General features: G+C 44.7%; 1 protein-coding gene across 4 annotated transcripts in view; it reads left to right on the top strand.

Moving 5' to 3' along the window:
• Mertk (MER proto-oncogene, tyrosine kinase) overlaps window positions 1-19,889 on the top strand; it is a 110,568-nt gene that overhangs the window by 8,892 nt on the left and 81,787 nt on the right. For all 4 annotated transcript variants that reach the window (XR_004770482.1, XM_035446328.1, XM_027421846.2 and 1 more), the window contains exon 2: window positions 16,850-17,216. Coding sequence is in view for 3 of the 4 variants with exons in the window: in XM_035446328.1 (XP_035302219.1) it covers window positions 16,850-17,216 (367 nt within the window). In the remaining variant the exon portion in view is untranslated. The remainder of the gene's footprint in view (window positions 1-16,849; window positions 17,217-19,889) is intronic.

Below are 19,889 nucleotides of genomic sequence, written 5' to 3'. Positions count from 1 at the left end.
CAGGAATATGCTACCATATCTAACTTACGCAGTGTTGGATGGGGCTGGAACCCAGGGTCTCCTGCATACAAAGCAGGCACTCTACCAACCGAGCCAAATCTCAGCATGGTTCATTTACTTCACAGGTACATATGGGAATGTCCCATACATTTATTGATATATTAATGCCAAACAATATTTTTTTTCTCCTAGAGATTCATTAGAGTTACATGTATGTATCTGTGTTTGAGTATGTGCATGTGAATACAGGTGCCTGTTGGGGCCAGAGGCATCCCCTCTCCCTAGAGTTATAGGTGATTAATAAGCCCTCAGGTGTGAGTGCTAGGAACCAAATTTGGGTCCTCTGCAAGAGTAGTATGCTTTTTTAACTGTTGAGCCATTTCTTTTCTTATCTTTTCCTTTCTTTTTTAAAAAAGATTTAGTTATTTATTTTATGTATATGAATGCTCTATCTGCATGTATACCTTTATGCCAGAAGAGGGCACCATATCTCATTACAGATTGTGTGAGCCACCATGTGGTTGCTGGGAATTGAACTCAGGACCTCTGAAGAACAGCCCGTGCTCTTTCCTGCTAAGCCATCTCTCCAGCCCCTGCTGAGCATTTCTTTACCCCCAGTCCAGTTATTTCTTAATGAGTGTTTAGGTTTTCTTAATCTTTACTCTAGAGACATTTGATTTTCTGTAATAAAAATGCACAGATTATTAAAATTGTGTATCATCTTACGTATCTGGGTGTTTTGCCTGTATGTATGTCTGTCTGTGCACCGCATGAACCCATGCCTAGATCCCCTGCAAGTACAGCCAGTCATCTAACCAGTGAGCCATCTCTTTAGTCCCCAGGTAAACAGATCTTTAAGTGTGGAACTTGATGAGTTTTGGCAAGTATTCATGACAAAACCACCACACAAGTTAGGATAGCCCCCAGTGAACACAGACACATAAATACTTGAAATGCTGAGCTGTGGGTTCAAAGCAGTCCACCCTCACAGAGTTCTGGTTCTGTGTGTCTGCTCAGTAGGTGGTTGTGGTAGAACATCTGGACAGAGCTGCTGTTTCCCAATTCTGTACTAGACAGATCAGGGTAAGTGGTAGCTGGTTTGTTCATGTGGCTGAGGCCTCACTCACTGGATTCTCATTTGGACCTTCCTCCTTGCCCTTGGTTCTCACATACAGGACCCCTCCTTCTGGTCAACCAGTTGCAATGAGGGATTCTCTAGGTAGGGCCTGTAAATGAACCCAAGAAAGAAGCCAAAAGAAGCCCCCCACCCATCCTACCTTCTAGTCATGAAGCCCCCCCCATGTAAAAGGAATAATATTTAAAAAAACCTTTTTATTACTCTATTAACATGCTATTATATAATATTTATATTGTATATTTTTATTTTGGGTTTAAAGTTTTTTATATTATGAGGGTTTGCTTGCCTATTTGTATGCAGGGAGGGCAAGCAGGCAGAGAACAGAAGCTTTCTTCCTCCATGTCCCTTTGTGTAGACTGCCTCTAGAAGGTGTGGCCCTGATTTAGAGTGGGTCTTCTGACCTCAAATGAGCCAGTCAAGAAAATCCTTTGCAGGTATGTCCGGCTGCTTGGGTTTTAGTTGACTCCAGATGTAGTCAAGTTAGCAACCGAGATTAGCCACCATAAACTGTAACTCCACTCCATTCAGTCCCCCTCCCCCTCCTTGGCAGCCACCGTACAACTTTCTGGTTTCCCTCACTTTGACTGCTTTAGCCCTTTCATAGTGTTTGCTGTTTGTTTTAAATGTTTGTTTTACATGTAATGGTCAGGGTTCTTAATATACTTACTACAGAAAGTAGGTAAAAGTTCTTCTACTGCTTTTTTAAGTGGATGTTTTGTTCTCTGTCACTTAGAAAGGACTTTAACAAATTATTCTTGCAAAGGTTTAAGGTCTTCCAGAACTGTCACATTTTACATTTTATAAGGAAATACTTATTTTCCTTAAAAGTCTTTGTTTTGTTTTGTTTTTAATAAGAGGAATTCTGTGGTCTGGAGTATAGTATAGGCTTGGGAACAGCAAGATAGAGGAACTGGACTTGAGGGATGAGATCTCTCCCAGGTTTTGGGAACCCACCTCTGGGCCTTTGAGGGAATTAACTCCATACCTCCCTTGGTGAGAGAAAATCAGGCTTCATGCCTGTGGCCAGAAATAATTGCTTCGAAGTCTTTCTGGGGGCAGTTGGCAGGCTGCCAGAGGGGAAAGGACGGAAAACCCTTGGTTAAATAAACACTGTATGTTCACATTTCATTGTGAGCACTTGAAGCAGCTAAGTCAGCAGAATTGGTTCCATATGTTTAGCATCTCTAGTCCAGGCATGACTAGTTGATCTCTGAAACAAGGCAGATCAGATGTTGGTGTTGTGGAAAGACTTCCTGCCATTCAGTGCTTGTCTGTTCACACCAGATACTGCAGTGCTTACCCCTGGCACCGACCCCTGCCATCTGAAGATGGAAGAGCTCCACTTCATGGCTACTCTAAGGCAGTGGGCTAGTCAGAAAAATTGCCAGAAAAGGTTTTTCAGAATCTTGGTACCTAAACTGTACCTCAGGCATTAAAATTTTAAAACCTTCCTTGGAAAACTCTGATGTTCTGCCAAGTTTGGAAACATGGTAGGAAGGTTGGAGAGGATGGTGAAAGGTTGCAGTTAAGATTCTAGAATGTTCTTTCTGGTTGCATTGATCTCCTTCTATGAGAGAATCCAGGAGTTGGAGTCTGCTTGGGAAGCTGATATTGCAAAGGACTTCCTTCTGAGAGGGAGCCAAATGCCCATACCAAAAAGTAAGAGGCAGGCTGGAGACACTATGAGGGGTCATTTAAAGCCCTTTGGGTCAAAGGTTGAATGTGTTTCTCCTTTTTTCCCATCCCCTTTTGACGAAAGGAATGTGTGGGGCAAGGGCCGTGGGAGGTCACCCCTTTATACTTTAGTCATAACTTTGGGGGCTCTTCCAAGCCAGGACACAGAGGATAATGAACTTTCATGGTGGCCTGGGGTCTCTGTCCTTCCTTCCTACTCTTCAGAAAGGCCCACCTGTGGTTGCAATGGGTCACCTGTCAATGAATGTCATGGAGTTCTGGCTCCAAGTAATCTCATACGCTGCATAGTGGGTGTTTATCTGTTGTTTAAGTGTTGAAGTAATGGCTCATTTGTCCTCTGACATGCTGCACTGACTTGGGTCCATGTGAAAAAAATCTGGCCCTGCCACTGTCATGTCTCATTGGCTACTTTACTTTCTTCCTACTCTGTGGGGAGCTCTGGATTTTTGCTATCACAGGGCTTTGTGCCTCCTGTTATGCCACAGCTGTGACCTTTTGCAAGCACGTGTGACCAATGGTCACTTACTCCCCTCTCTTTAGGCTATTAAGCCCCATTCCCATTCCCTCCAGCACTGACTCAAGGTCTGGGGCTGCACGCTTATACACAAGCACAGTACCAGAGTCTTTGATTTCTCAAATGGCCTCTTTTTCCAGTGATCTGAGGGCAGTCTCTCTGGTGAAGTTAATGATTACTCTATACAGTTTAAGACTGGTCAGGTCAAGTGATCTCTGATAGAAGGTTATATTTTTCCTACTCCTTTCTTTGAGATTGTGTCTCATATATCTCAAGGCTGGCCTTAACTCTCACTATATAGCCAAGGATGACCTTGAACTTCTGATTCTCTTGCCTCCCCCTCCACCTGAGTGCTGGGATTGTGAACATGTGCTACCAGGCCCATTTGTATGCAGGGCTGGGGAACAAACTTGCCTGAGGCCAGCACTCTACCACCCTAGCTACATCACCAACCCCATATTGTTACTCTTTTTTAAAAAAAATTCAGAATCCTTTGCGTTTGCATAAAGCCAAACTACACCATGTAGAAACATTTTGCCTTTGTTTTTAACAAAACAAACAAACAAACAAACAAACAAACAAAAAACCATGGAATCTGCCCAGGCCCACAAATTGGCAGTACACACAGAATGGGAGCTTGGTGATCCAGTTTCTGCCCCCTCTCCCGAGGAAGGCAGGAGTCCTGGATCTGCAGTGCAGTCCTGGGAACAGCAGGGAGACCACAGGACTGGAAGGAAAACAGAGCATGCTGAGGTAAAGCATCCTGTGATTCAATCATGCTACATCTGCCCCTGCCCATCTATGGGGTGGAAAGCAAAGGACACCTAGGGGCTTGAGAGTAAGTCACCATTCCTGAAACCTCCTTTGGGCCTCCTGACACTGGGACTAAATTATAGAGCATGCAGAGCAGAAAGAGTAGGCCACAGGTTCCTCAGCCTGTACTTCAGGCTCACTCTTAGTCCACCATCTGGCCAGGAGTGCCCTTCCCAGACCCGGGGCTGTCTGGGCTGTGAACCAGACTGACAGTATATAACACCCCAGGGTGACAGTATAAGGAACAGGCTCACTCACCAGAACCTTCTGCCCTACAGGGCTGCTATCCTGCTGGGCCCACAACTTAGAGGGACTTCAGATCCAGGAAGTCTCCAGGCTGCCCCCCTACCCACTGTCCTAGGGCCTTCAGTGTCAGCTTCCTGTTTCCACCTTATACTGTGGTCACTGGGCTTCAAGAAAATCAAAATGAGGTTCCTGTTCGGAAAGTCTTGTAGAGGCCAACCTTCATTTCAGGGAGAAATGAAGATCCCTGAAAGCCAAGAACCATGCTTTCCCTGTGGTCCATGCTGTGGCCATTCCCTATGCACTGTCCCTAGTGGATCTCATTGGTTATTCTTAGAGCTTCTCTCCCCAAGACAGCAGAAATTGCTACTTCAAAGGGCCACCAGGACAGAGTTCAGAGGAAAACCAGTGACTACTGTCTCAGGCAGTGTACAGAGAGTGTACCCCAGCTCTTGTGGGGGGACCTATCCTCTTTTCCTCTGGTTTTATGGAGAATGTACCCCAGCTCTTATCCCCACGGTCCTCTTTTCCTCTGGGTTTGAGAGAGGTCAGAATCCATCCTGAATGTCAAGGCAGTGGCAGACTAGGTAGGTTTCAGCTCTGTGAGTACGAACTGCTGACTAACCACTGAGCATCTCTGCCCACCAGTCCTCACACACTGTGCTCAGCAAATATTCTTGGCTTAATTGTGAGTTGCATTAGTTCATCACACAGAATACAGATTGTTTGCTATCACGATTCCAGGTCAATCTTGAGTCTTCACAAAGTCCCTGAGTTTCTGAGCCACTGTAGCTGTGTGGGTGCCAGAAGCCTGCTCCAGAGGCATAGCAACAGTCCCGTCATTGTCCTCCCAGCTGCAGCGGTGTCGATGCCTGGCCTGCCTGTCTTGCCTGTCCACTCTTTGGAATGCTATGCAATCTCATGCCCATGTTCCGTAGATGTCACTGTATGTCATCTCTAGGCCACATATCATGCCGGACTCTGAGGATGCCACCTATAGTTTCTGAAGAAGCCATGGATAAATGTGTTCAGAAAAACAAAGCAAACCCACATGGAAAGTGGATGTCATACCTAACCAGTATAGCAATGGGACCATTAACTATGGCTCATCACATCCCACAGGTCTGTCCCTGTACCAAGCACTTTTGGGAAAGGTGATGGTGACAAAATCTCAGACTTTAGGAAGCCACCATTTGGATTCTAGTCAAGGGCTAAGTGGTGATTGGAAACATAAAGGCACTGGGCAAAGGGACTTCCTTATCTAATGCTGGGACTAGGTGAGACCGTTCAGCCACTGTGACTGCTGGGGGGGCTGGGCAGCCCATCTTGGAACTGAACTAGCCAGAGGCCATGCATCCAAGGCTGCTGAGTAGCATGTACTGCAGATGAAAAGTTCCATTTCCCAGGGCCTGCTTATCTAGTCCACACACTAGAACACCTTTGGAAGAGGTGGGTAGCGTGTGACTGCCCAAGTCACACCAAAGTCACAGCCAGAGGTAGTCCACCTTCCCACCCGTGCTGTGTAGGGAGGACTGCCTTTCCACCTGTGCTATATAGGGAGGACTGCCTTTCCACCCGTGCTGTGTAGGGAGGACTGCCTTTCCACCTGTGCTGTGTAGGGAGGACTGCCTTTCCACCTGTGCTGTGTAGGGAGGACTGCCTTTCCACCTGTGCTATATAGGGAGGACTGCCTTTCCACCCGTGCTGGGTAGGGAGTACTAAATTCACATGAAGCTGCTGTTGGGAGTTTTTACTCTAGCTCTCAACTGAACATTCTTCAGTAGCTATCTCCAAAATGGAAGCCATCCCACAGGCCCACATTTGCCCCTGTTTCCTTGAGGCTAACAGGAACATGTTAATGACAGTTTTAAAGGCTTGTTATAAGAGCCCATTCTTTTTGTCTGATCGCATCCTCCTCCCTCCAGGTCACCAGAAATAATTCTGACGGGATTCTACTTCTGTAGCAAATTAAAGAGGGCAACAAAGGGACATTCTATAGAATGCCAAAATAGCTGGAGGAGTGGAAAGCTGGCCGCTTGAATGCATTTTGAAGGCTGGGGATTGGACTCAGTTGGTTGAGTGCTTGCCTAGCATACAAGATTCTCCAGTACCACATAAACTGGGTGTGGTGCCCTTGCCTGTAATCCTAGCACTTGGGAGGGTCAGAAGTTCAGGGTCATCTCAGCAACAAGACAAGTTTGAGGCCAGTCTGAGTTACATGAGAAAGAAAGAAAACAAAAATGTATTTTACTGTTATCTTGACCCTGGGGTCCAGAATCTCAGATTGTTTCTGTTTACATACCTACTCCCTTTCTCCATACTGAGGGATATGCATTGCTCAACAATAGGGCACCATATACACATGTGGCTGGCACCACTGCTTCACCCCAAAGTTGTACGGTCCACATCTCACCATCCACAAAGAGAAGCCTGGCCCTTAGTACCAATCCTTGAAAGTCAGAACTTCTCAAGTGTTAGACAACAGCAGAGCTTTAATAGTTCATCATAAAAGGAGAAAATAACAGAAATAATAGCTAACATTCACTGTTCACTGTGAACCACACATGGTAGGTAATATGTAACTCCAATATTCCTAATGGGGGGGCCCTGGGGACACCAGTTTTGCCATTCCCGTTTTTCCTGGGAGGAAACAGTATGCAGCAGCTCAGCTAAGGCTGCTGTCACCTCCTTAACTCTGGGACCCTCTCCTGCTCTGCTTTTGGAGCAAGTGCCTTACTCTCTCCAGATGAACTATTGGAGCAAGTCTTATCTTGCTCCAATAGTTATATAAGTAGGTGCTGGCAGTCAGCCCATTTAGGCAACTTCTGGGCAGTCACACATGGAGATCAGTTGTTTTCTAGGCCATCTGGAGTATGGAGAAAGTACAGGTGGAGTGCAACTACTGCCTGTCTTAGTGGTGGTCCCAGAAATGGGGGTCTTCCCCAATTCTCTTAACAACTTGTTCAGTTATAACAGCCTGGCTCATCTAAACCTAGAAGCTAAAACAGCCCTAAATTGTAATAAGAGGTTATCTTGAAGGGTTGGGATTGCTAAGTAGTTTCCATTTTATGTGAGATTGCTTCAATGTATGTGAAAATTTTTATAACTTGTGGTACCTTTAAACTAGAAGACCTTGATGTTAAGGGATTAACTACATAAAAGGAAGGTAAAACCTATTGCTTCTATTTTTGAGTCTTGCATTCAGAGAATGGGACATACATCTAAAAGGAGGAAAGTAGTTCCTCGGACAAAACCCCTGACCCCTCAGTCTCATGGTGCTCAATAAATAGAGCTGCAGAGTCTTTGCCCATTGTGAGGAAGTTCAGTCTTCCTCCTGAAGGTCAGATGACTGGGTCCACTAAAACAAACTGCCAACAGACATAACAACAGAAAAAGTTTATGAGTGTCTGGGGACATGGCTCAGATGGTAAAGTGCTTGCCTAGCATGCATGAGGCCCCAGGTTCAACTCCTAGCACCACACAAAACCTGGTGTAATTTCAGCACTCAAGAAAATCAAGGCAAGAGCATCAGAAGTTATGTAGAGAGTTTGAGGCCAGCCTGCACTATGTGAGACCCTGTTTCAAAAATATATATGTATATATCCCTATTCATAAGCACAAGGCTGAGGGATATGAATATGAGTGCGGTATACCTATTCTCTTTGAGGGTGGAAAGGAGGCTGGGTCTTCGGGCTTTTAGGGGAGAAAATGAATGAATGAATGAATGAATGAATGAATGAATGAGTGAAGGAATGAATGAAGAGAACAAATGAATGGCCTGGAACAAACTTCCTCTGGGCTCTAGATAAGAGGTCTGATTCCATGCCCTTCCCTATGAAATGATTTCATTCTTCTTTGGTTATGAAAGTCAGTCAGAAGAATGGGGAAGGTGTGTCCTTTTCTAATTGTATATCTCTTTAGTTAGATAAAGAAAGCCTTCTTGGTATTGACTCCTTCAAGTACTCTCAACTTCAATCCCAAAGCCACATATTTTAAAATACTGTTTTCTGAGCCCCAGTACCACCAAAGAGGCAAAGGTGAATCCATAGGCTTCAAAGTGTTGGAAATAAAATCTGGGGTTCAAGGACACTACACAGCCAGAACAAAGAACACACAAGGCAGCTTTTACTTCTGCAAAAGGGTGCATTGCTTCATTCTGTTAGTAATCACACCAAACCAGAAAGGTTGTTCCAGAATTTGTCCAAATAAACTGAGGGAGTCGGTAAGTCCCTAGGGAAGACCTGTCCACCTATAATATTTCTTTCTACCTGTCTGAGGATCTTCCCAGTCTAAGGCAATGAGCTCTTGACTGTTCTTGGCTGGGGACAAGGCCCCAAATGTATCTTGTAGGTCTACAACACTGAACCTGCCATGGTACACTCCTGTGATGAGAATGTAGAGGTTGAGTACCACAGGCATCTACTCTGGATAATTGGATTTCTTGTCCTAGGGCCTTGGACCAAGCTATAGGATCTGTAATGGTTTGAATGAGAATGACCCTCATAGGCTTATGTATTTAAATACTTGATCCTTAGTTGGTGGAACTGTTTGGGAAGGATTAATGGGTGTGGCCTTGTTGGAGGTGGGGTGACACTGGGGGTGGGCTTTGAGTTTTCAAAAGACTCATGCCATTCCCATTACACTTTCTTTGCCTAATGGCTATGGATCAAGATGTGTGCTCTCAGCTGTTCTTTTACTGCACCATCATGGACTCTAACCCCCTAAAACCCAAAGCTCAATTAAATGCAGTATTTGATCATGGTGTTTTTTCACAACAATAGAAAAGTAACTAAGATAGGATCTGTTAGCTTTTAATCAGTGAGACTGGGCTGTTACAAGAAAACATACAGGGCTCAATGATACCAGCTTTTATCAGTCTTTCAATGGCAGGTTTTAGTCCTGACCTCCTTTTGAAGGAGATGGAATACTGTGTCCTTACAGTGTCTTCTGTAATCTTGAGAGTAATATGGAGTGGAGGGCCCTTTAGGTTTCCTCTATTGCCCTTCTTAGTTCAAACCTTGAGAAAATGTCCTTTTCTCCTGTGAAGTCAAGATGTTTAGAGATTTGACTCTGCTTCTTTACAGCGCTAGCCCTATGCCTAGCCTCGACATGAAGCTTCACCCTATTGGGTTAATCTTGGTCTCAGGTACAAATAGGAAGTTTTTCTAGTTACTCTTTCCTGGACTCACACTTTGGCTTCTTAAAAATGAGGGCTGAGATCATTTGAGTCCAAAGGGTTGTATACAAAGAGAGGACCTGCTTGTGCCAGAGTTAACTAAGAGGTAATTTCTAATTACCAACAATTATAATTAAATATAATTATAACTCTGAGGTTCACTAGAGACTCTTAGTAGGACCTGCCAGTCTAAAAGAGCTCTGTTATTCCTAGTCCTCTTTGAAAGCAATAAAGGAAATCAGCTTCTCTTCCTTTTTTCTATTCAGGGGAATCCCCTTTTGAAATGGCCCATCATCCCGTACTTGTAGCTTTGTCATCTCCCTTATTTATGGGCTTGTTTTATGTCGTGCTTTCCTGAGGTGGCCTGGTGGAAGGATCTTGGATCTGTGGAACTGAGATTCGTTCTTTCCCTGAACACATTATCCTACAGTTGAGAGCATAAATTTAGCCTTTAGCTTTTGTGTTTCTCCTCCCTCCCTCCTCCCTCCCTCCCTCCCTCCCTCCCTCCTCCCTCCCTCCTTTCCTTCCTTTCTTTTTCTTTTTTCCTTCTTTTTTTTTTTTTTTTTTTTTTGAAACAGGATTTCTCTGTGTAAAGCTCTGGTTGTCCTGGAGCTTGCTCTGTAGACCAGGCTGGCCTTGAGCTCACAGAGGGTTCACCTGCCTCTGCCTCCAAAGTGCTAGGATTAAAGGCGTGTACCACCATAGTCCAGCCTCTTCATCTTTTCTTATATGCACTTTTTGGGCTTCCCTGAGTAGCCGTTCTAACCCTCTGTATCTCCAATTTTCTATCTTTTGTAATCTTTTTTAGAAATAGGTAGCCAACTGCTGGTCATAAAATGTAATGTAAGTATTATCTGGCCAAGGGGGTTATATTAGTTACTTACCTGTTTCTGCAATAAAGTTACATGGCCAAGGAAAGTTGTAGAAGAAGAGTTGTTTGGTTTATAGTTTCAGAGATTTAGAGTTTATAATGGCAGACACAGAGGATGGAACAAGATGCCAAGAGCTCACATCCTGAACCACAAACAAAGCAGAGAAAGCATGCTAGGAGGTGAACATTTTACTCTCAGAGACCACCCCCAGTGACACACCTCCTCCACGCTAAGCCTCCCAACAGCATCACCAACTGAGAACCACATGTTCAAATATCCAAGACTAAGAGCACATTGCTCATTCAAACCACTACAGGGTCCTCCAATTTTAATTGAGAGTATTTTCTCATCGGCCCCCTTGTTTGGCATTAGTACCTCCTGGGATGGCCTGGTGGGAAGATTTTTGAGCCTTCAGAATTGAGATTTTCGTTGGCCCTTCATCTGTTCCTTGTTGGATATTAAAAGCCTTCCTGGCCTTACTGATATTTCGAGATCAAACGACTGACTCCTTTATGCCTCCTGTGCCTAGGTCTTTCCAGTCCCCTCATGTGTTCTTGAGGGACTCATTAACATTGTCCCATCAAGGGGACTGACTGGGGACCCTTGTGCAAGGACCCCATGACCTGTTACATGTCCTCATTCCCAAATAACTGGTGTGCCCTACTAATCGTTGTCCCTTCTTCCCCTGAGGACAGAATGCTCAGGATAGTCAATAACAGCCCAGGTGTAGAGCAGGGGCCCCAAGAATGGTCTGCCTGGCCTGCCACCCAAGAGGGTTCTCTAATAAGGACTTAGGCTCACTTTTTCGAGTTCTGGCCTCAGTGCTAGTTAGTGAGGCATTAACACACATGGTTCCTTCCTCTTCTAGGGGAACTTCCCTGTGGGGAGATGAAGTCCAGGGTTTCTCCTGGATAGTTGGAAAGAAGGTGAAATTTTAGAGTTTTCTTCCACATTGTCCAGTTTCTCCTCTTAGCTGGGGCAGGAAGGGTTATACTGAGCAAGGCGGGGTAGCTTCTGCCTGGTCAGAGGCTTTGGTTCTGCTTTCTGGTCAATCAGTACGAGCAGAGGGGCTGGAGTTCCCACATGAGAAGCTGTTGGTGAGTGAGTCCTGTCAGCTTGATTGTTAGGATTTGGTCTGGGCTGGGCAGAGATATAAGTAGGGAGCAAGCATTGAGGGAGTCTGTTGAGGAACCTCTGTCATAGTTCTCTTTTCTTTGTGTTGGGTTCTCACTGGATAAGGGCAGGAACACAGGCCCTTTCCTCCAGCAAAGGCATGGTCAGTTTCTTCTTGGAGACGAGACTCTTACAATGAAGATAGTAAATGTAGAACCGGCAGACCCAGGGGCTGGAGAGTTGGCTCAGTGGTTAAGAGCACTTGTTCTTGGAAAGGACCCAGGTTCGATTCCCAACACCTACATGGAGGCACCCCACTTTCTCAGGTACCAGGTATACCTGTGGTGCACAGATGTACATGGAGACAGAGCACTCATACACATAAAACAATAGAATTAAATCTAAAACAAACATAAACAAATAAAAAATCTCTTTAAAAAAAGAGCTGACAGACCCAGTTTGAGGTATAAGGATAGCTTTCTTAGTCCAAGTAAAACAACAATATTTGATCATTCAGTTTTCTTGTTGTTTCTGCTTTTCTTCATTGCCCTTCCATTACTTAAGTCCTAATGGACTGTCTGGAATAATCTGTTTCTTTACTTTTCTTGGAGCTCAGTTTGAAAGCCCCTGAGTGGCTCAGCACCCCACTACTCACCATCCCTACGGGGCAGGTTTTTCGTACTCAAAGTCTGTCGCTTCTCCCATCTCCAACTGATTGCCTTGCAGGACAGTGTTCAAGATCGGTACTTCTCAGCACTAGGCAGATTGCTCTAATCCCATGACTGGATCTAGAGGCCTGGCTGCTAATACGCCTCATGAGGTCACTGGACAGCTATAGAACTGTGGAGGGGGCTCCGTGCCCATGCCCTGCCCAGAACTGTAGAGGGGCCTCTGTGCCCATGCCCTGCTCAGAACTGTGGAGGGGGCTCCGCGCCCACACCCTGCTCGGTTGTGTGTCACATTCTCTCTCAAATACCTCTCAGAATGTCTGCAAGGACAGTACTTGACTTTTTTTTTTTTTTTTTCTTTGACCTGTGAACAGAGTTGCCTGTCGCCTTTGTGCATGGGCCTTTTTGTTGCTGACTTTTCTGTTCAGGACCATTGCCAATCTAGGGGATACCAGATGCCCAAGCTATAGGGTCACTGCAATGGGGCCATAGGACATGTTTCTTCAATAACATGATTCTGGACTTCTTTGCAGATGGAATTAGAATCCCGAATGAGTCCCCAGCTTGTTGGAAATAAAAGATGGGACTCAAGGACCCCCTGACACTGCACAAAGAACACATGGGCATGCTATCATTTTTTAAATAGAAAATATTTAGAATCTTTGTAATTCTTTTCCTCAGAAGTTACAGAGATAAACAGAACACCCTTGAGGAGGTCTGTAGGCATGAGCTAAACACCCAGAAATGCATGACCACAGAGACCAGCCATATCAGAGCATGCCTGGATGGAACCCAATGACTACACAGAGCACAGACCTGTGAATGAAGCTTGTTTGGCATGGCTGTATGTAGGACAGAAGAAGGGCCCCTTCTCTAGGGTCCAATGGATTACTACCCCCTAAAATGAATTAACCCTGTTTCCATGACACTCTGATCTGTCTGGATGGATAGGGTCACAGCTAGCTGTCGGCTGATCCATAACGCCCTGTGTCATTCCTACACCTATGAAGATTTCAAGCTGAGGAAAACCAGAGAGCCTTTTGATACTAGTGGCTATCAGGGTTCAGAGGGTACCTTCTGGGGCTTCCTGGTATGAGGAATTAGAGACACCTGGATGGCAGCAGAAAGTGGGAACAATTTATTAGAACATGATCTGTCTCCAGGAAACTGAGCAAGAAATTCTTCAGCAAGAAGAAATTTAGAAGCTCCAATGGCCACAGCCGTGTCTGTACACAAGATAATGTGGGCTTTGGAGGTCATCTACATAGAGTGGGCTTTCTCAAGCATACTGTGACATGTATTTCTGTTGTAGAAATAAGGGCCTGGAGAGATGGCTTAGAGGTTAAGAGCATTAGCTGCTCTTCAGAGGACCTGGGTTCATTTCCCAGCACCCACATGGTGGCTTGCAAATGTCTATAACTCCAGTTCCTGAAGATCTGACACCCACTTCCAGCCCCCACAGGCAATGCATGTACAAACATACATGCAGTCAAAACACCCATACATATAAAAGTTTAAAAGACAAATAAAAATAAGAAATGTGGGGCTGAGGAATCACTCCACACAATTAGAGAAATTAAGGCAAAGCTCTTTACTTAGGGTCAGGCCCACTGGGCTCACACTCAGGAAGAGTGGACCCCAACTGAAGATTTTATTAGCTTAGATGCACCTCAAGTTTATGCATCTTGCATACATTGTCATCCTTAAATCTCTGTTTCAGGTCCTGGCTCCAGGTTACACTCCAAACAATTTAACTGGAGACAGGAGACTGCAAGTCTGGCCTCTTCGGCAGATGGGAGATTTACACAGCAAAGACATTTCATGTTCCCAGAGTTATTTTAAGTACACCAGGGTTGTTCTTTTCCAAATAGTTGTTACTCGGGTTTATCTTGCCCACCTTGAAGAATTATGTTTTTTTTTTTTTTTTTCTGATAAGAATAAAGAAGACTTAATGATGGTTGTGACCCTATGTCCCCCGCCCCCATGCCTGCTAGAGGTATGTCTTTGGTATGGGAATCTGGGCCTAATGGCTGGTTGTAAATCAGTGCTGTCTCCCTTGTCCTGGGAATCAGAGCCTGGTGGTTAGTCAGTCCTGATGAGTAAACATTTACATCCCAGCATCCTAGATTTCATTTATCTCTAACAGGCCTGGTTAGCCTGTTACTTATCTTGGGGTATTTTGGAATATTTTAAAGGCAGCAGTCCTTTAGACAGCTAAATTCCACTTGTGCAACTTAATGTCTCCTAAGAAAATAATCTATTGGTAATTCTTTCTAATACCAATTCTATAATTTTAAGTTTCTTCTATATCAGTTCTACACAGTTTCTACTCATCAGCATCCTAAATGTCTTCCTCTGAGTGTGTGTGTGAGTGTGTGTGTGTGTGAGAGTGTGTGTTTTGTGTGTGTGTGTGTGTGTGTGTGTGTGTGTGTGTGTGTGTGTGTGTGTGTGTGTGTGTGGTGCTTTTCCTTTTAGTTTTTTTCATACTTATATTTTGACCACATTATTTTTAAGAGTTGTTTCTTTAATTTTTGAGATTATAATGTAACCACACCTTTTCCCTCTTCCCTTTCCTTCCTCTAAAACCCTCTCTCCCATTTATCCTTCCTTGATCTCTTTCAAACTTGGTGGACTCTTTTCTTCTTTAATTTGGTGTGTGTGTGTGTGTGTGTGTGTGTGTTCCTGAATATATAAATGCAACCTGTTCAGTTTGTATAATGTTACTCTCTCTGTGTGTGTTTTCTGAGTTGACCATTATATAGGAGAGCCAATTGGTGTATTCTGACTGGATATTTAATATGAAATGCTACTTGTAAAATTCAAGCTTAACTGGGTGTCTGTCTTACTTTTCTATTGATGCCATAAGACACTGTGATCAAGTCAACTTATAGAAGAGTTTATTTGAGGCTTAAAGTTCAGAGGGTGATTCTATAACCAAAAGGATGAAGAGCATAGTAGCAGGCAGGCAGGCATGGAGCTAGAGCAGTGGCTGAGAGCTTACATCTTGATTTACAAGCAGGAGGTCGAGCCCACTCCCAGTGATACACCTTCTCCCACAATGTCACAGTTCCTAATCCTTTCCAAACTGTTCACCCGCTGGGCATCACATAGTCAAATAGATGAGCCTATGGGGGAATTACCATTCAAGCCATCACAGTATCCTGTGTTCTTCCTCCCCTTTCTCCCCTTGCTCCTCCCCTCTCTGACTCCCACCCCTGTTTCTCTTTTTCTTTCAAGACAGAGTCTCATCATGTAGCCTGGAACTTGCTATATAGATTAGACTGGCCTCAAATTCACATTGATTTACCTGCCTCTAGCTCCTGAGTGCTGGGATTAAAGGTGTGCACCACTAATCTGGCTTGAGGCTTTTTGTTTTGTTTTGTCTAATATTTAAATTACGTTTATTTCTTGTGTGTGTATATGTGGAGGTCAAAGGACAGCTTGAAGAAGTCAGTTCTCTCCTCCTACACATCAGTCCCTGGGATTGAACTCAGGTTGTCAAGCTTGACAGCAAGTGACTTAACTCACTGAGCAATGCAGCCTCTTAACAGGGCAGGGGGACTCCTTGATACCGAGTGACACTAACCCATAGCATGGGATCCTGGTCCTGTGTTTGTCTTGCTCACTTGTCCCAGTCATTCACTGCCAACATATTTGAATGAATAGCAACCAGCAGAGAATGTGTTTCCAACTTAAAGATGTAACAGGTACAGGGAATATGAGCCTCTACTTTTGCAAATACTTGTGGGTAAGATGAAATGAAAGCATTTCTTGGCTCATTCAAGCAGGCATGCATTTGCTGGAAGCTCCAAGTCTGGGTAGCATAAGGAAACTTCCCCTATTGGACACAGATATTTGAAACCCATTTCTTTGTGCTCTGCAAGCCATTTCAGGGTTCTTAGCCAGGTAGTCTGACCGAGCAGATGGGTAATGAGAAAGGTGATTTTAGGCCCTCGCATAACTGGTACTTTCTGCTAAGTTATGTATATAGAATTTGGAGTGAGTCAGCCTTTGAAGAGAATTGTTAGAGGAACTTTATTTTGGTGTGTGTATATGGGAGGGGGTGCACACCCTTCTGTACACACTTGGGGGTCAGAGGACAACTTGCGGGAGTCAGTTATATCCTTCCACTGTGTAGGTTCTGGGGATGGAACTCAGGTCAACAGGCTTGGCAGCAAGCACCTTTACCCACTGAGTCATCTCATCAGCCCGGGAATTTTTTTCCTTAAGTGCTCTTTAGAAGGAGGCAAGTAGGCAGATGCACAAGTTGGTAAATGGGGATAGTTGTCGGATGTGCACATAGGAAAGTTCTCCCCGTCTCTTGTCTTCTGTTGAGGTGCTAGAGACTCAACTGGGAAACCTGTGCATGCTAGGCAGGTGTTCTGCCACTGAGCTGCAACCCAGCTCTTGACTCTTTGGTGACAGACTTTCACTGTGTAACCCAGACTGGCCTTGAGCTCTGGACCCTCCTGCCTCGACCTCACAAGTGCTTGGATGACAAGGGTCATCTTCTTGTTCATCTTTTCTGAGGCCACTGAGGATGCTCTGCTTTGCCAAAGAAGTTGAAATTCTTCTTCATCATTTTAATGGCTAAAATGCTGATGTTTTGTTTTGCAGCCACTGCTGAAAAGGCAGAAGAAACCAAGCCAGATGACCACAGGCCATTTTCTCCTCACTCCAGTGGGTACCAGCTGTCACCATCCCAGACTGGAAGATCACTTCCAATACACACAGCCGTTCCCCAGATGACCTCTGCAGCATCAAAGCTCCTACCTCCAGTTGCATTTAATCACACAATTGGACACATAATACTTTCAGAACATAAAAATGTCAAATTTAATTGCTCGATCAATATTCCTAACATGTACCAAGAAACAGCTGGCATTTCATGGTGGAAAGATGGAAAGGAATTGCTTGGGGCACATCATTCAATCACACAATTTTATCCTGATGAGGAAGGGGTGTCAATAATTGCGTTGTTCAGGTATGTGTCCTTTCTTTCTAAATGTCATTATGCTAATGCCACCCCAAAAGTAGAACCCTCAAGAAAAAGTCAGTCTTGTTTTCTTTTTAAGAGGCCTTGATCCCTTTGGAGTATGGATGAATACTGACCTGACTGTGTTGTTGAGCTTGCCCCATGGTAACTGCTGGCTAACACACACTCTGAGGGCTTAGAGGGCTGTTCCCAATTCATCTAAGGTTAGTACTAAGTATGCCTTAGATCCAAGAGCTACCAGGGAGTAGAAAACAGTGTGTATGGAAGGGGGTATAGGTGTGTGTGTGTGTTCATTTTCAGTTCTGGGGATAGAACCAAGAGCCTTGAGCATGCTAAGCATACATTCTACCTCTGAGCTATATACCCCAAACCAAGAGAAAGTGGACCTTTTTTGGAGACAGCCTCTCATGTAGTCCAGCTGATCTCAGACTTACTATGTAGCCAAGGCTGGTCTTAAATTCCCAATCCACCCACATGCTAAGGTTACACAGCTGGATTGAGAAAGTGGTTGGTGTTTTTTGTTTGTTTATAAAATTGTTTATTAATTTAATGTGTGTGTATGTTTGCCTGTGTTATGGATGTACATTATGTATATGGACAGACAGTCGTGAAACTCCATGTGGATTCTGGAACTGAACACCAGACCTCAGCAAGAACAGCACGTTCCTTAACTGCTAAGCCGTCTCTCCAGCCACAGGAAAGTAGCTTTTTAAAGGGTTATGAAAACATTTCAGCTATTGGAGAGATGGCTCAGTTGGTAAAGTGCTTGCCTTGTAAGCATGAGGACCCCGAGTTCAGTTCTCAGTGGGAGATGATGTATTCCAGTTCTGGGGAGGAAAAGGTAGGTGGCTACCTTACTTAGTCTTAGCTGACTTGCTATGTGTGTGTCTGTGTGACAATGTCAATGCTATCTGTGGTTATGGAACTTTAAAACAGTGTGGCTGTCCCAGCCCTTTGATTCACTCAGTGTCACCTACCCTCTGTCCCCATCTCCTGCCTTCTTTCTGCTGCTGCCAGTTGTGGTACCAGTGCAGCTTGCCCCAGAGACATAGAAGGGAAGTTCTAGGGAATGAGACAGGGTCTCAGCCACACTTTCTTTTTCTTTCTATATTTCATTTTAAATTTGGTTTTCCTCTCATACAGTAATCCCAACCACAGCCTCTCCTTCCTCCACTTTCCCCAGTGTCATGTTCCCTCACCCCACGTGTCTCCCCCTCCCCCAGATCCACTGCTCCTCCATTTCCCTTCAGAAAAAAGCAGGCCTCCCAGGGATATCAACCAAACATGGCATAACAAGATGCAGTAAGACTAGGCGTAAACCTTCATATCAAGGTTGGATGAGGCAACCCAGTAGAGGAAAAGGGTCCCAAGAGCCAGGAGAAGAATCAGAGACACCCCTCTCCCCTTGTTAGGAATCCCACAAAACCCCCAAGCTAAACAACCACAGCATGCATGCAGAGGGCCCATCACAGACCCATGCAGGCTCCATGGTTGCAGCTTCAGTCTCTGTGAGCCCCTATGAGCCCTGCTTAGTTGATTCTGTGGGCTGTGTTCTCATGGTGTCCTCAACCCCTCTGGCTCCTACAATCCTTCCTCCTCCTCTTTGAGATTCCCCAAGCTCTGCCTGATGTTTTGGGTGGGGGTCTCTGCATCTGGAACTGCTAGAGGAAGCCTTTTTGATGTCAGCCACACTTTGAGTATCCCCTCCATTTTGCAAAGGTGAAGCTGATGAGTTAGGGGTCACTGTAATCGGCCAAGGCAGGACATGTATCTGGAATATTCTCTTCTCTCAGATGTCGAGCCATCCTATTTCAGAGGTTGTAGACACTGAGACTTTGCTCTTCCTCCTCGGTTATTTCCTGGTTTTTGTTTTTATTAACATGTATTAGTCATGCATATTAATGAGGTACTTGCGGAATGTACACTGTGCTCTGATGGAATCGGGGTATTAGCATTTCCTCCTTATCATCTCTTCTAGAGCCTCATAAAATATATAACAGGTTGTTGCAAATGACAGCTACCCCACTGTGCTGTGCCGTTCCAGTGCCCCACAGGAAAACATTAGGGTCTGTATTCCTTTTATCAAACTTTGGCTCCTGTATCCAGCTTCTCTTTTTTCCACCTTTCCCCCTACTCTAATAATCAGAATTCTGCAGTCCAATTGCCTTCTTTTAACCTGAGGGGTTTTATCAGTTGAAGAACTGACTTGGCCTGTTGTTCCCAAGAGCTTAAAATGAGGTGCAAAATACTCAGAGTTAGAACAAGACCTTTTCTCCTGACCCCCTCCACACACACACACACACACACACACACACACACACACACACACTCGGGTGGAGCTCTCTTTGATCTGTGATGTTTTCACTTTCTCTGACCTGACACTTGGCACAATCCCATATGTGTCATGCCTTTAGGTGAATCATTTTCGTTTCCTTTTCAGAAAGCCACCACACAGTTCCTACAGACCTGATAACCATAGCCAGAATTTAGCTTGTCACTATTTCCACTAGTTGTGCTTTGCTTCAGGCCAAAGAAGAGACTCCCATGGTTCTCTTGGTTCATCTTATCAAGCTGTTCTCATACAGTGGACACACAGGATACCTGACTCAATTTTTTCTGCAGAAAAAACAATTTTTCTACAGAAAGCAGATGTTTTTCATA

Source organism: Cricetulus griseus, chromosome 6, assembly GCF_003668045.3.
Source record: "Cricetulus griseus strain 17A/GY chromosome 6, alternate assembly CriGri-PICRH-1.0, whole genome shotgun sequence".
Taxonomy (NCBI): Eukaryota; Metazoa; Chordata; class Mammalia; order Rodentia; family Cricetidae; genus Cricetulus; species Cricetulus griseus.
Note: the sequence above shows the minus strand (reverse complement) of the source record. Positions and strands in the feature narration are given on the sequence as shown.